Below are 16056 nucleotides of genomic sequence, written 5' to 3'. Positions count from 1 at the left end.
TATACCAGGTTACTCCTACTGTCTGGAAAATATCTGTACCTCCTAGACCTCCCCGTTCCTGCCCTCTGGTGTGGAAGATCTGAGAGGCAAGTAGGGCTTCACTTGGCTGGTCACCTCTGGGATTTTTCAAGTATATTAATGGGGAAATTACTCTCCTCAGTTTAGCTGTATTCATTCGTAATCCCTGCTATTGGTAATGGGTAATTTTTCTGATATAGATAGGCTTATATGTATCATGACCCCTATTTTCATTAATGTTTGCAATAGTCAGGCTTGAATCAGTTGATCCCTTATTTATCACTGACAATTCTATGCAGTGCAGTAATCCCTCAAAATGCGTGATTGCGAGCTGCACTTAACTCATTAATACGAGTTGCGTGCAACTCAAAATCTCATTTTCCCTGGCCTCTCACAGCCCTGCTTCAACCCCCACCCCTCCACTCCACCCCACATGGCTGCAGTTCAAACTCCCTGCACGCACAGCTTTGGTGCAAACAACCCTGCCCCAGTTCAAACCCCCATAGCCCTGGTTCAAGGCCCCGCGCCTGGCTCCGGCTCACATGCGGCCCACCCTGTGCTGCTCCAGCTGAACCCCACAAAGGGCTTCATGGCCCTGGCTTACCACCCCCCAGCTCTCCCAGCAGCCCTAACCACCCCAGTCTTAACCCTGCTGCCCCTTCCTATGTCCCCAACCTACCACCAAGCTGAGCCCTCCCCAACTGCCCCACCCAACTCCAGGACTTACCTTTCAAAAGGAGCTACAGGTGCTTCCCCAGCTGCAGAACATGCATTCCACTGGGGACAAAAGCTTCCCCCGGCTTATGCAAAATTCAAGTTACATGAGTGTATGTGGGAATGGAGCCCTCACATAACTCAAGGGACTACTGTACTGTACAGTTGAGAAATGCTGGGCTAAAAATTTTGGTCTAACACACGTCATCTTGAATTGGGAGGGAAAAGTAATTTTTGTCCTGCAACTGCTAATACAAAACTAGAGGTCAGATTCTTTTTGCAGTTTACAAGTATAAAAATTTGGCATAACTATTGCATAGGGTTTTTAGAACCTCAGGCATTGGGAACTTTATTTTTTTTAAGGCAGTGTTAGAAATAAATCAACGGGGGCTTAGCTAACTTGTTCGATGCACGAAAGTGCTTTTAATTAAAATTATTTTTAGTTTGTTGATACATATATATGCTGTAGCTGTAGGTTTAAAGCATTTTAAAAACATTTATGTTTACCTAAAGATAAGAAATAGGTTTGAATTATTAGCTTTTGTTAATGTCTTATTTTGTTTACGACTGGAAATGTTACACACTAGATTCTTGCCCAAAGAAAACTTATGTGGATTGCTGGAAACCAAATTTTCCTGGATTTTTTTTGTCATCACCTTTAAACAAAGCACAAATATATGGTGACTTTCAGTGATTCAGCAGAGTTGCCTCTAATTTTAATAAACCTTTTTTTATTGTTGAAACATTTTAAGTTATAAAAATAAAATTAATGTCAAAGGTGGCAGGGACACTTAAAAACAAAGATGGCCTTCAAATAATACATTTACAATTTGTTTTATGTTTATTTTAATAGCAAAAGTGTAAACTTGCAGGTATTTGACGTTTCCTCTGAATGCCTAAGATTTTCCTTACTAGGTAATTTCAGGTTCTTCCTCGAGTGTCCCCGTGGGTGCTCCACGATAGGTGTCGGGCTCGCCCCAGCGCTGCAGATTGGAAACTTGCCAGCAGTTTCTGCCAGACCGCGCATGCGCCGGCGCGCGCCGCTCCCTTGCGCGCCCCCGGCCACGTGCGTGATCCGGTCCCCACCAGTTCCTTCTTAACCGCCATCGGCTGCAGATGGAATCCGCTCAGGCTGCGGCCAGAGTCAGCATACTTAGAGTTTTTAGTTAGATTGTTGGTTTCTTTTCTTGCAAAAAAAAATAAATAAATAATAAAAATAATATATGTAGAAAGATTAGTAAAAGAGAGGGAGGAGTGGAGACAACGCGGGGACGTGAAGGCCAGTAGGCCTCCTGCCGTGGCAGGCTGGGGTCCGTGAGAGGGGAACAGGCACAGAGACAGTGCTAAGTACCCTATTAACAGCTCAAAAGACTCACCGTGATGTCCTCTTCAGGATTCAAAAAGTGCGAGTCCTGCCGCGAAGCTATGCCGGCCTCCGATGGGCATAGTCAATGCATTAGGTGCCTGGGGGAATCACACGTTACCCAGAAGTGTTCCTTCTGTGCAAAGCTCACAGCCAGAGCCAGAAAGGACAGAGAAATGCGCCTGAAAATGTTGTTGTTTGATAAGGCCATCCAGCCAGACGTGCCGGAGAGGCCTCAATCGGAGGGACCCACAGGGCTCCATAAAAGGAAGGCGGCGTCCCTCACCCCCTCGGTACAGAAACGGAGGAAGCTCTCTCCAGCCCGATCCCTGCCGGCGGTCACAGCGAGCGGGATGGGCGTAGCACGCAGCCCCCAGCCACAGTCACAAACAAGTGGCAGCACGGCAGCGCACGTGGCAGAGGCTGAGCCTCCGATTACTAAACAGCCAGCAGCACGCACAGCCTTCAGAGCGGCGGCCAGGCAAGCGCTGGAACCGGTGGCACCGCCGCAAGCGGCACAGATTCCCGCTGCGCCAACGGTGCAGGGCCAACAGGCACGCAGCCTGCAGGCACCGGAGGAGGCTATCCGCGCAGCACCGCAGCTAAGCGTGCCGAACGCGGTGCCGACAGCGGGGCCGAGATCCCCGGCATGGGAGGGGGCGGTGCCAGCCCCGCAGGGGAGGGGAAAGGCAGCAGCAAAAACCCAGCACCGCAGCCCTTCCCCGGACAGGGCTGCAGGGCTGCTTTCAACAAGCCCTCTCCTTATGCTGCGCACACCAACCAGCAGACATGGGTCTTCCCCAGCCTACCCAGAGCCTCTTCCTCTGTTCCTCTAACCGGCGTCACCATGGCTCAGGCCACCTTCGCCTTTTCTGGGATTTGATCCCCTGGAGTACTATCAAAAACCAGTTTCACCATTGTCTCAGTCATCGAGAAGATCTTGCTCTCCCAGACATAGGGGGTGTGCACCTCGAGAGTGGTCCAGGTCTCCATCCCAGGAACTGTGCCCCTGCTTCCATGGTCGCCCTTACCATGCTGGGCATAGACACCACAGGCATACACCCAGGGGCAGGTCCCCCCTGACCATCCAATATCCTCGTGGGCACTCACGGACAGGGACGGAAACACAGTTGTCTCAGGGGGAGTTGATTTTGGAACCCCGAGACTTTACCTCGCAAGCCTCTAGCGAGAGGGTGTACCACCGACAGCAGGACCCTGAGAGTTCGAAGGAGGCTTACTCTAGTGGTTCCTCCTTGTCCTCCCCCGATGAGGCTACGGCTCCCGGGGATGTTGCTCCCTCGGACGACCTCAAACAGTTTCAGGAGCTGTTTAAAAGGGTGGCCTTCACGCAAGGCATCCAAACAGCAGAGGTGCAGGAGAAGCACCACAAGCTCCTCAAAAACCTGAGACCTCCGGCCTCATCCAAAATTGCTATCCCGCTCGACGAAGCAATCATGGAGTCGGCCACCACCATATGGCAGACCCCGGCTTCCGCTCCACCTATAAACAAGAGAGCAGATAAGAAATACTTCGTCCCGGCGAAGGGCATGGAGTTCCTCTTTAGTCACCCACAACCAAATTCACTGGTGGTAGAATCGTCTCAGCAGAGATCAAAGACTTCCCAGTACAAAGCCGGGGGTACGGACAGAGATGCCAAGAAGCTAGAGCTGTTCAGCAGAAAGGTATACTCCTCCTCCACCCTGCTGTTGAAAATGGCAAATTATGCAGCACATCTAGCGAACCATAATTTCGACAATTACTCCAGGCTTACTTCTCTCATGGATTCGCTTCTGGAAGATAAGAAGCCGGTGCTGAAGGCCATTGTGCAAGAGGGCTATGCAGCTTCAAGGACGGGGGTCCAGATCGCCCTGGACATAGCGGACACGGCGGCATGCTCAATGGCTACGGCAGTGGTCATGCGCAGGGAATCCTGGCTGCAGACATCGGGTATCCCGAGGGATCTGCAGGCAAAAATTGTTGATCTCCCCTTTGACACACAGAAGTTGTTTGCGGAGTCAATTGATTTGGTCCTTCACTTCAGTAAGGACTCAAGAGCTACACTCAGAACCCTGGGTATTTATATCCCTCCATACAGAAGGAAAAAGTATTACCCTCAACAAAGGCGATACCCGTACCAACCTCAGCGTGCTCAGTACCAACGGGGCTACGACCAAGGGCGACATCAACAGCATCAACAGTATAGAACTGCTAGGCGACGTTCCCAACAGAGCCGTGCATCCTTGGGGCAGGGCCAAAGGCAACAAGTTTGACGGACGGGTCGAGGGCTGCACCATTACTACCATCGCGCAATGCCATCCGCAACTAATGTTCCATCATCACCTCCGACCGTTCCACTCACAATGGCAAAAGATCACCACAGACAAATGGGTACTAGAGATCATAGCCACGGGATACGCGATCCCCTTCCAGTCGCTCCCACCGCCAAAACCTCCGCCCAGGCCTCATCTCGGGGATGCTTCCCACGAGGAGAAACTCAAGCAGGAGGTGGACCATCTTATGTTCATAGGGGCGGTGGAAAGAGTACCGGAGCAACTCCAGGGGAAACGGTTTTATTCACGATACTTCCTCACAGAGAAGAAAACAGGAGGCTGGAGGCCCGTCTTAGATCTCCGAGGCCTCAACAGGTACTTGCGCAAACAGTGTTTTCGGATGATCACAGTCGCCTCTATGCTCATGGCACTGGACGATGGAGATTGGTTTGCAGCCCTCGACTTACAAGATGCGTATTTTCATATAATGATCTACCCGGCACACAGACGTTTTCTCCGTTTTATGGTCGGCAAAGAACATTTCCAATACAAGGTCCTGCCGTTCGGCCTCTCCTCAGCCCCCAGAGTCTTTACCAAAACCCTGGCAGTGGTGTCAGCCTACCTGCACAGACGGGGTATTTATATTCCCATATCTGGACGACTGCGTACTGAAAGGGGCCTCAAGGGCAGAGGTACGACGCATGATACGCGTAACAGCAAACATGTTTTCTTCGCTGGGCCTGGTCATCAACCTCGCGAAGTCAAAGACTGACCCCACACAAGACATACAGTTCATAGGGGCACGTATAAACTCTATTACAGCAAGGGTCTATCTACCCGACGCCCGCTTTCGCACCATCGGTTCCCTGGTGCAAGTCATTACATACAGCCCCACGGTGCAGGTCTTAATGTGCTTGCAGCTGCTAGGCCACATGGCAGTGGCAACGTTTGTGGTACAGAACGCCAGATTGCATATGTGCAGCCTGCAACATTGGCTGGCGAGCGTCTACAAGCCGGCGTCCCACACCATCCACAGGGTGGTGTCGCCCACGATAGAGGTGTGCAGATCCCTGCAATGGTGGGTAAACCCCAAGAACATGCTAACAGGGGTACCCTTTCACCAACCACAAATCTCTATTTTTCTTACTACCGACGCTTCCCACATAGGGTGGGGAGCACACATCGGCAACAAGATAACGCAAGGACTGTGGTCCCCTACAGAACAGTCACTGCATATAAATATACTGGAGCTCAGAGCAGTGTTCGAGACCACATACAAGGCAAAGTAGTCGGGATCAATACAGACAATACCTCCACCATGTTTTATATAAATCGACAAGGAGGAGCTCGATCCCGTGCCCTATGTGCGGAAGCAGTCCGGCTGTGGAACTGGTGCATCGCCAACAATATAACGTTGAAGGCCTCGTACTTTCCAGGAGCTCACAACGTGAAGGCAGACCAGCTGAGCAGGCGCTTTGCACTCACGCACGAATGGCAGATCCGCTCCGATCTGCTACGACCGATCTTTCATACATGGGGGTTTCCCCAGATAGACCTGTTTGCCACCCAGCACAACAAGAAGTGCCCCCAGTACTGCTCCAGGGCAGGACTGGGGCGGGGGTCCTTGGGGGACTTATTCGCGATTTCGTGGAAGGGCCCCCTGCTTTACGCGTTTCCCCCCACAGTGCTCATCCACAAGGTCTTGCAGAAAGCCAGGAGGGAGAGAGCCCGCATGATCCTAGTAGTCCCAATGTGGGATCGACAGCAATGGTTCCCCTTGCTTCTGCGCATGTCGGACTGCCCACTGCTTCCCATTCCGGCGGCACCGGACCTGCTCACGCAGGCCCAGGGGTCCATAGTGCATCCACACCCTCAAGGCCTGCGCCTACAAGCATGGTTAATCCATGGCTCAGCTCACTAGAGAGTACATGTACGGAGGGAGTACAACAAATCCTGGAGAGTAGCCGAAGGACCTCCACCAGGAAGACTTACAAGCAGAAATGGACTCGATTCACTGCATGGTGTTCTGCCAAGCAATTAGCTCCCCTTGATGTGCCTATACCCGTAATACTGGAATACTTACTGGACGTCAAAAGAGGCGGGCTCTCTCTATCCTCGCTGAAGGTCCACCTCGCCGCTATATCGGGTTTTCGGCATGAAGAGGAAGGGCCCACGGTGTTTGCCCACCCTATTGTTACCAGGTTCCTGAAGGGGCAGGTAAACCTGTACCCCCCTCGGAAACCACTTCCACCATCGTGGAACTTGGACCTAGTGCTCAGCGCACTAACGGGCCCACCCTTTGAGCCCTTAGCCACAGTTCCCCTACATCTCCTTACGATAAAAACAACCTTCCTCCTTGCAATCACGTCAGCCCGCAGGGTGAGCGAGCTCGCAGCAGCCATGGCAACGCCGCCCTGCAGTCTTCTCAAAGGAGGCGGTAACCTTACGGCTGCACCCAGCCTTTGTTCTGAAAGTTTCTTCAGAGTTCCACCTTAACGAACCTATAGTTTTACCCTCGTTTTACCCGAAGCCTCACAGCTCCAGCAAGGAGGCACGCCTACACCTCCTGGACGTGAGGAGGGCGTTGGCCTTCTACATAGACAGAACTAAGTCCTTCGGGAAAATGGACAGACTCCTAGTCTCTCTCGCTCCCAGGTCAAAAGGAGAGGGTCTCTCCTCACAGAGAATCTCGAAGCACATCGTATCCTGTATAAAAATGTGCTACGAACTTCGAAAGACTCCTTTGCTGGCCCCGCCTAGGGCTCACTCCACCAGGGGGGCAGCGGCATCAACAGCCTTTTTCAAGGGCATCGCGTTAAAAGACATCTGTAGATCGGCGACTTGGTCATCGTATGACACCTTCGCCAAGCATTATGCCCTACACCGGCTATTCCATGAGGATACCTGTCTCTCGACAGCGGTCCTTTCAGGGGCAAGCTGCACATAAACCGATTACCCACCTCCTTACTTGGGTTACTGCTGGGTAGTCACCTATCGTGGAGCACCCACGGGGACACTCGAGGAAGAAAGAGAAGTTCTTCGAGATGTGTCCCCGTGGGTGCTCCACCACCCGCCCATCCTCCCCGCTTCGGATCTCTGTTTAGTGTTTTTCAGGAGCATCCGAGGTGGTTGGTCAAGGAACTGGTGGGGACCGGATCGCGCATGTGGCCGGGGGCGCGCAAGGGAGTGGCGCGCGCCGGCGCATGCGTGGTCCGGCAGAAACTGCCGGAACGTTTCCGATCTGCGGCGCCGGGGCAAGCCCGACACCTATCATGGAGCACCCACGGGGACACATCTCAAAGAACCATCATTACTACGGTGGGTAACTTCTCTTTTTCAGATGGCTGCCCCTGAGCATACAACATTGCTGATTGCAGTTCTGTCAAAATCTGGGGTAACAACTGCCCTGACTTCTCAGGGGTTATACCAGTTCAACTGATGACAAACTTTGGTCATTGGCCTTTCAAAGGTGCTTAAGGCAATGTACGTCTGGCCTAAGGGTATTAGGAGTACCGTAAATACCATCATGGGTTTTGTAACTGGCTAATTTTGAAAGCCAAGCACAGTTTTCTTCATACAGGTTGCAGTTCCCGGGTCTGGCATGCTTGGGACCTGAGCTCCTATACAAGCAAATTTGCAGGACCAGGGCAGGCTATCACCAGGTAGCCAGTGCTCCTTGTACTGCTGACTGCAACCTCCCACTCCTCAGGGACTCAAACCCAAGCCCACGCTCTGTGGGGCTGCTGCAGGGCTCTGGGTCTATCCCCCATGCTGCTGCAGAGCAGGCAAGGATCCTACTGCAGCCTCTGACCCTGCACCTGGGCAGGCAGGGGTTCCTTCTCCATTGCTCACTCCAGCTATTGGACACTGGCCTGAGGATGCCAGTCCTGGCCCCATGCCCAGGACAAACAACATTTGTGTAACTTTATCCTCAAAATGCCTAATGGAGAGAGAACTCCTTTGTAAAAAAAAAAAAAAAAAACATTCCCTTTGAAATCATGTTGAAATTTCCTACAGATTTTTCTTAACTGCAGTTACACATCATTGGCAATCTGTCTGCCTTCGGTAACATTATTAGGAACTATTAACAATGCTTTTTGTCTCTTACGTTACATATACACGCCTTAGAGTTGATGCTGACTTTTCTACCATTTCTGTTTTGGGTCATTTCTTACTAGCCTGAGGAGATGACGAGATTGAGAAGCCTGAATAGACAGCTCCAGATAAATGTTGACTGTACACTGAAAGAAGTTGACCTCCTTCAATCTAGAGGTATAAACTTGATTATGTTCATAAAGCATAAGTTTTAACGTTGTGTGTTTAAATGTGAGTAGTATCTTTGGCTTTTTCTTTTCCTTTTTCTATAAAAACTGGGTTTTATGCCTTCAAAGTAAATGCAGCAATTAGGATGGTGAAAGAAAAGGTATGGAATATGTAATAAGCTGTAAACATCCTTAATATATAAAGGTACTTATACATCCACTCTCTAATAGCCTTTCTTAATATTGTTTGTATTTTACATCCCTCTAACTAGGTAATTTTGATCCGAAAGCCATGAGCAACTTTTACGATAATATAGAGCCTGGTCCTGTTGTGCCACCAAAGCCATGTAAAAAAGGTGAGTCACTAAATAAAGGCCCAAGAAACCATTTATATATCTCAGTGTTATCTCATTGGGTAAGTTCTCACATTGAGAAGAGTTTCCATGCGTTAACAGTAAGTGTTAATGCAATTCTTTCTACACAATCAGTTGAAGCAGGAAACATTTTACTTGTTTTTTAAACATTTCACAAGCTGTGCAGTTAAAACCCTTAAACAGATTTATACTGATACAGCAATAACAACACTGGCACTGAAAGCTATCAATGTGCTTATGACTAATATTCTGTTCATATGTTTATGCATGATACTGCTCATTAATAGAAATTAACTTGAAAGTACAAAAGCTGTACGGTTGATTTCAGATTAATTTGATCTACTGCTTAATACCTTTTTTAAAAATAGAATTTAGCTACAATTATGCATCTAGGTTAAGATGCCTCAGCCTTCCTGGAGTGTTCATTGTTGAGATTTTATAAATATAACTGCAGTGGTAGTCATACATAAAATCAATTGGCAATACAAATTCATCATTTGAATTGATACATTGTTTTTCCCATTATCATTGCCTGCCCAATGACCACCATTTTGATCAGTTTAATTCAAGAGAGTAAATTTCACGGTCTTAACATTGCAGAGCAGTAAGAGTTCCAGAGATGCAGTGGTCTGCTGTTCTCCAAAACTGAAAACTTTGGCTAACCTAGCCAGGATTATTTGCTCTATGTTGTTCACACTTCACCTTTTCTTCTGTCATGTGGTAGTGTGGTTGCAGAATATTATTGTGTGTAACTGAAAATCAGTGATCTTGTGGTTGAGGCACGGAGCTGGGTCTCTGAGAGCTTTGGATTCTAATCAGAGCTTTGGCTCAGATACCTGGTGACCCTACGCAGGTCATTGAGATCTAGATTTTTAAAGGTATTTAGGTATTGCTGCACTCAGCATTGTAATGCCTAACTGATTTAGAAGACTCTCTGTTTCAAAAGCAACTTCAGACTCTCCGGAGCCTAAATCCAATTGAATGCTTATTTAAGAGCATAAATATAAATTCAGGAGCCTGACTTCAGACATCCGCATTTTAACCGTGGGAACTTGTATACCAACCTTAAATGGCCTTATCACTTTAAACAAGAATAGAACAGTGGGGAAGGGAGTGAGGGAAAACAAAGTAGAGAATGAGCAGGAGTCAGGACATGGGAGAAAGTTGGATAAGTTTATCACTAAGTACATCTAAACTTTGCCATTTTTTACCTTGACACCTTCCAGTAACACAAGGGAATTCCACAAAGTGTAGTGTTAACAAAAGTTAGTGTAACAATGTGACTTCATTGAATTGAGGGCAACGGCTATTGATCAGTGTCTGCTTTTCTATCCTTTCTCTTCTTTCAGGGTGTGTTGGTTGGAAAAGATGAATGCATAGAAACTGAAGCCGAATTAAGCTACTGAAATTGTAGTAATATTAAAACTGTTCTTGGAATAGGGAAGATCTCTTAATGTGCCGTAACTGGCAGTCCGTGATCATCAAAGTGTGCAATTTTAATGTTAAATAGTGTAATGCCCGTAAGTCAAAGCGTTGGTCAAGAGTCTGATGGAATGTGCACAATATCTAAAGTAAATTTTGTGCTGTCTGGGAAAAAGGTATAGCAGGTACTTGAGACAACAAGTGTCCCTAATGAGAAAGCAAATGTTTACAATACATTTTGCTTTGAGTTACATGCAGTTCTAATAAATTATTGGTTTATTGGCAACCAGAGCAATTCCTGATGTCTGCCTAATGAAGACTAGTTTTGAGGTTGAATGTTTGGTGTTTAGCATGAGTCTTCAAACACCCTTCCTCTTAAATTTCCCTTCTTTTGAGAAACGTACAGACTCAAATTTAGTAACATTTATGTGTGTTTTGGGGTGGATTCATGTCATTCCCTGCTAACAGTCGATCAACTTCAGACAGCCTTCTCAGCAAGTAATAAATACGTAATGTATGTGTTTTGTACATTCTGAATGGTCAAATCCTAATCCAGTTGTACCATTCTGTTTGGATGTCTGTAAAATATGTCTGAAAAGTACTGGGTGAGTACTTAATGTTCTCTAAATGTTTACTAAAATTTCTTGGTGTACTTTCTTACAAAGGCTTTGTTTGCAAAACATTTTTTAGAGCATCAGATCAGTTCCAAGCAGATTCAGCCAAGAGATGAAGAATTTGAAGGGGATCAATGGAATTGTGATAGCTGCACCTTCCTGAACCACCCAGCACTAAACCGCTGTGAGCAGTGTGAAATGCCACGTTACACCTGAATCTGGAAAGGGTCTGCATTAGGTTGAAAACAAGTCCTTGAGCCCACAACCATAGGAGAAGGAAAACAGGGAACCTTTTAGTCCACCTGCCAGGCCTTTGACAGCCAGCTATTTTGCGATTACAAAGGGGGAAGGAAAAGATGTGAAACTGTTTCCAGTTTTGTGCTGCACTAAAGAATAAATTCGGTGGAAGGGGCATATGCTTTTCTTATCCCTTTGCAGTGAGCAAAGCAGAAAGAATACCCAAACCAGAAAAGGATTCATTCACTCTTTGAAGAATGTATACAGGAGAGCAGATAATTGCTGCTGTTTAATCCTGTGGATAAAGTTACTACTTAGTGGCTTTTAATTTTTAAATATAGAACTTTTAGTAATGATGTGAAATATAACAGTTATCCCGACAAACTGAAGAGCCATAGCTGACCTACCTGGTCCTAGCTAGCTGGAAAACAAAGGCTCCCTGTGCTTCTGGATTGTAAACTACTGACAAAGAAGACAGGAAAATGCAACTCTAAGTTGTACGGCATATAGAAAACACAGATAGGGGTATTTGTAATTGCTGCTTTTTTTCAGGGTAATTTAAATCTATACACAAATTGCTGTTTTGAGATTGTGACTTCTCATGAGAAAATGAGGTACTGTATGAGCCTTATAAAAAAGTAGAATCAAAGGGGATTCTACAGTCCCTCTTGCTTGTATAGTGCTCCCCAAGCAGTGTCAACTCTGGTAAATAACTAAGAACTAATTCTACCATATTACAGATGAAAAGATTGCTGCATGCTTTTATTAGGCCATTGTGTGTTAAAGCTAGAAAGTAAAGTATGCTTTTATAAATCACATTCTCCTAAAACTGCTCTGTAGCAGTACAGTGAACATATGCCAAATGTCAGAACTATTCCAAATTCTGCTTGGAAGGTTTGAGCTCAGCCATGATTGTGTGTGAGAAGTGTTTGCACCCTGTTACTTAAGCCTTTTCAGCTTCCAATTTTGTGAAGAATTCATGATGTTTACAGCACAGAAGATACTTAGTGCCCCAATTCTGATTTAATTGAAAAAAGAATATTAGCTCTTCAATAAAGGTTTATTTGCACATTGTTAATAAACCAACTTTTATAAAAAGTAGATAGCAGGTTTCAAAAGGTGCACACTGTATCTTTTTCTATTTTGGTCAGGAAATGTTTGCAATACAGTAATAAATGTGATACATTTGCAAACTAAAAAAACTGTTATAAAATGATCATTTTTGTTAAATGCTTCAGTTTGCTATAATAAAGCAGTCATTATTTGTGAAATCAGAACTTTGGGCTTGGGCAGCTGAATGACTGATTTTATGCGGGTAAGAAACTGGTGTGGTGCATTTTAATTTTTACACTGTAACATTATTATTTAAAAAGCCAACATTTTCATAGCATTTGAAAGGGAGTTTTGTTTTGCCTGTATTGCCTTTCTGGTGTCTTTCCTACGTGCAGGTTTAAAAAAAAAAGTTGGGAGCTGCCTTTTATGAGGTATGATAGTGAAATGTGTTCCTTCGCTCCTTAAATATTAAGCATAAACTCTAAAATAATCTATTTAATAAGCCTGCTTGAGATCAATTAAAGTGTGCAGCACTATTAAGCAAAATTTAAGTCAAAGGCATCGGAGTTGAGATTTCTTTTTATGGTGATTTGCCACTCTATGATGGAGGCGCTTGTGTTTGGGGGGAAAAAAAATTCCTGCTGTCTAGATGAAGTTAAAAATAAGAGTAAATTTTTGTAATTTGCTTATATAAATAGACAGTTTGGCAAAACTGAAGGGACAGTGTGGAAAACAGATGAGCGGAAGCATTTTTACTTAAGAGTCTTCTTCCTTGAGAAATTAGCAACATCACTGTGTTGTATATTCTGATATTCAAATACAATACCAATTCTGTCATAGTTCTTCAATGATGATGCCTTTTTTGTCTGATTTCAATTTTCAGTCATTTATGTTTTTTTAACAGCTTTAGATTCTGCTGGAATAGCAAAAATGATAGCGACTGAAGTGACAGTCATCAGATGAGAATAAGAGTAGCATGCTTGAGAACAGTTATGCTACTTTGTTTTAAGACCATTTAGATGATGATAAATGCATGCAACCCATTAATTGTGTGAGCTCCATTAATTCTAAATGCATGGTTTTTGGTGTTAAGACATTCTAGTCTTAGTCATAGCTTCCACCAGTCCCAAGAAGACCAAAAGAAATGAGGCGAGCTATGAGGAAATAGTACCAACAAATGGGCAGGTTGCATATAAGAGTAAAGCTAATTTTATTTGTATTTGAACTTTTCCGTTCTCATTTCTTGGTTGTACAACCAAGTATTGAATTTTTTTTTGTTGTATTCATTTACTTGTAAATGTTCACATGCAAATATTGGCAGTAGAATTTCTATATGGTACTTGAGCCTTCCGTTTGTTAGACAATAGCTTGTATTTTAATATTAAATCTTCCATTTTGTGTTTTGGAAGCAGGCAACCCCTTTCACACTCCAACAGAAATGTAGTTTATGCCAAATAAGGTTTTTGTGTAATATTTATTTAATGCACACAAAACCCTAATGTCAACTGGCAAATAAAATGCACTGTATTGTATAAAGAGTGTGTGATTGTGTGTGTGTGTGTGTATGTCAGGGTGCTGATGCCATTGTGTTAAGTTAATGCACTACCTAGTTTAATAACCAAGCTTTCCTTCAACCATGCTTTTAGAGTACGGTGGGTAACCTACTTGGATTTCAGATATCCCAAAGGGTTTCACTATTCAAATAAATTAACTTGTATAAAAACTTATTTTTTGTTAACCATCTGTGAATAACAATTTTATCCTGTTCTATTAGTGTAGTTCTTTAAAAGTTTTAGTTATACTGGGACTTGTGAACAATATTTCAGGATGTAGCAAACCAAAAGAAATTCTAAACTTGGCTAAGCTTCAAATTTGACATAATTATCAGTCGTGCTTGTTTGGGACTGAGAAGGGTGGGTACTAAGAAAATACTTCGTAAAATATAGTCTAAGATCAGGTTGAGTAGTGCATTTGTATGTCTGTGATGTGTGTTTTCCTGTAAGATAGGAGGCGTTATGAGAAGACGTGTATTAATTTTTAAAGAGCTGGTCTCCGACTTAGTACTTTCTAATCACAATGTGCTACTAAATCATTTTTCTTTAAAATGTTACCACTTCCTTTCAGTTTCTGTATCTATCCCAGTTATACCTTTCATTTCAATTTTTCTATGGCAAAAAATGTTGACATTGATTGATTGTAAAATCCTTTGAATTCTGAAATATTTGAGCTGAAATTGGTACAAAGCAAAATAGAAAAAAAATAAAGAATGTTTTTGAAAAATAAGAATGTGAGAATATCACCTGAGTTAGAAATGAAATTGTCATCTTGATTTTTTTTTTCTAATATTTGGTGTACCCAAGAATGTGAAAAGGCTTTCACAGCTGGTGGAGGACAGATCAATTCATAGATGTTTAACTGCTTCTCCACCCCATTAAGAAAGAAGACCTGCACATAACAATGTGTCTTGTAGTCAGTATCGCCTCCCTGTGTTCTGCACCTATTGGATTTCCTTTCCAAACGTTAACATAATTATTTAAAGTTTGCCATGAATGAAAATTGCCATGTCTTTTAGTCTGGGGCATTCTTATTGTCTATGAGTGTTAGTACAGGTAGGTGTTTCTTGTCTTGTTTGAATAACAAGAGGTCAGTGGAGTTAATGCAATATTCTAATTTTGGATTTTGAATACCTTGAAGAATCTTTTTAGAAACTGTTCTTGAAATTTATTTATGGTGGCACCAATGTATCTATTCCATATTTTCTGCTGTGTGAAACCCTGTTATTTTTTTCATTAAAACAAGACATGATCTTGTTAAATCCTGTAAATATGATCTCTAAGGATTTTAGATGTATATGCTGTGAATGGGATTATTACCAACAGATGAAATTGTACAAAAGCATCAAGAGGCTATGCATGCATGGTATCTCCAAAAAGTGCATACTCGGAAAGTTGCAGGTTTCTGCAAAAATAAATCAATAAACTAAGAAAACACCACATCCTGCATTGGTTCTCTTGTGTAGTCGCAGACATTGCCAAAGCAAAAAAATTTGGTAATTTGGAAAACCGTAGTTTTCCCCATAAACCAACAGCTATAGGTAACTTTTGTCTATGTTTTTGTAAATCAAACGTATCTCCTTCTGAATAACTGATCTGGGTTGGACTTGGGCCCTGAACCTGCAGGTGGGTCTACAAGGAAAGACCTTTGAGCTACGTGTTGCGTCTCACTGAAGTCAGAGGTGCTTGTGCAGATCAGGTTGCAGGATTTGAACATTACTTTGCAGGAATGATGTTCACAAAGTGTTTTAGGTTTTCCTCCTTTCAGCAGCAAGCCAGTGGGAGCATTCTGATGCCAAAAGATGTAGACTTCCACTCCCCTCCCAAAAGGCTTGAGAAAAAGGTTTTGTTGAAAGAATAGTATAGATTTTTTTGTTGTTCTTTCCTAAGACTGACTCAGGTTTGAGTGTGTTGCTTCAGTGCAATGTCTTTCATCAAACGATAAAATTTACTGAATTTATGTTGTGTGATCTGGGAGGTACTATAGGAAATAATCTTTTCAGTTGATCCTTGTAACTTTAACCTTTCTGTGTGACCTACGGTGGTAAGTAACTAATAGGTTCAATTGTCAAGTATATTGGGCTAGACCAGGAGTGGGTTAAGTGGGGGGTGGGCACTCTCAGGAGGGTGTGAAATTTCATAAGGGGGGGGGGTCAGTATGATCAACAGCTGGGTC

General features: G+C 44.4%; 1 protein-coding gene across 3 annotated transcripts in view; it reads left to right on the top strand.

The window, feature by feature from the left end:
- The window catches only part of TAB3 (TGF-beta activated kinase 1 (MAP3K7) binding protein 3), a 75984-nt gene extending 60672 nt beyond the window's left edge, over positions 1-15312 (top strand). For all 3 annotated transcript variants that reach the window (XM_074994516.1, XM_074994506.1, XM_074994497.1), the window contains 3 exons: positions 8544-8637; positions 8900-8983; positions 11114-15312. In XM_074994516.1, coding sequence (XP_074850617.1) covers positions 8544-8637; positions 8900-8983; positions 11114-11253 — 318 coding nt within the window. In that variant the 3' untranslated portion in view covers positions 11254-15312. The remainder of the gene's footprint in view (positions 1-8543; positions 8638-8899; positions 8984-11113) is intronic.
- The last annotated feature ends 744 nt before the right edge of the window (positions 15313-16056 follow it).

This window comes from Carettochelys insculpta, chromosome 1 (genome assembly GCF_033958435.1).
Source record: "Carettochelys insculpta isolate YL-2023 chromosome 1, ASM3395843v1, whole genome shotgun sequence".
Classification (NCBI taxonomy): Eukaryota; Metazoa; Chordata; order Testudines; family Carettochelyidae; genus Carettochelys; species Carettochelys insculpta.
The sequence above is the reverse complement of the archived record's forward strand: the minus strand, read 5'-3'. Positions and strand labels throughout refer to the sequence as shown.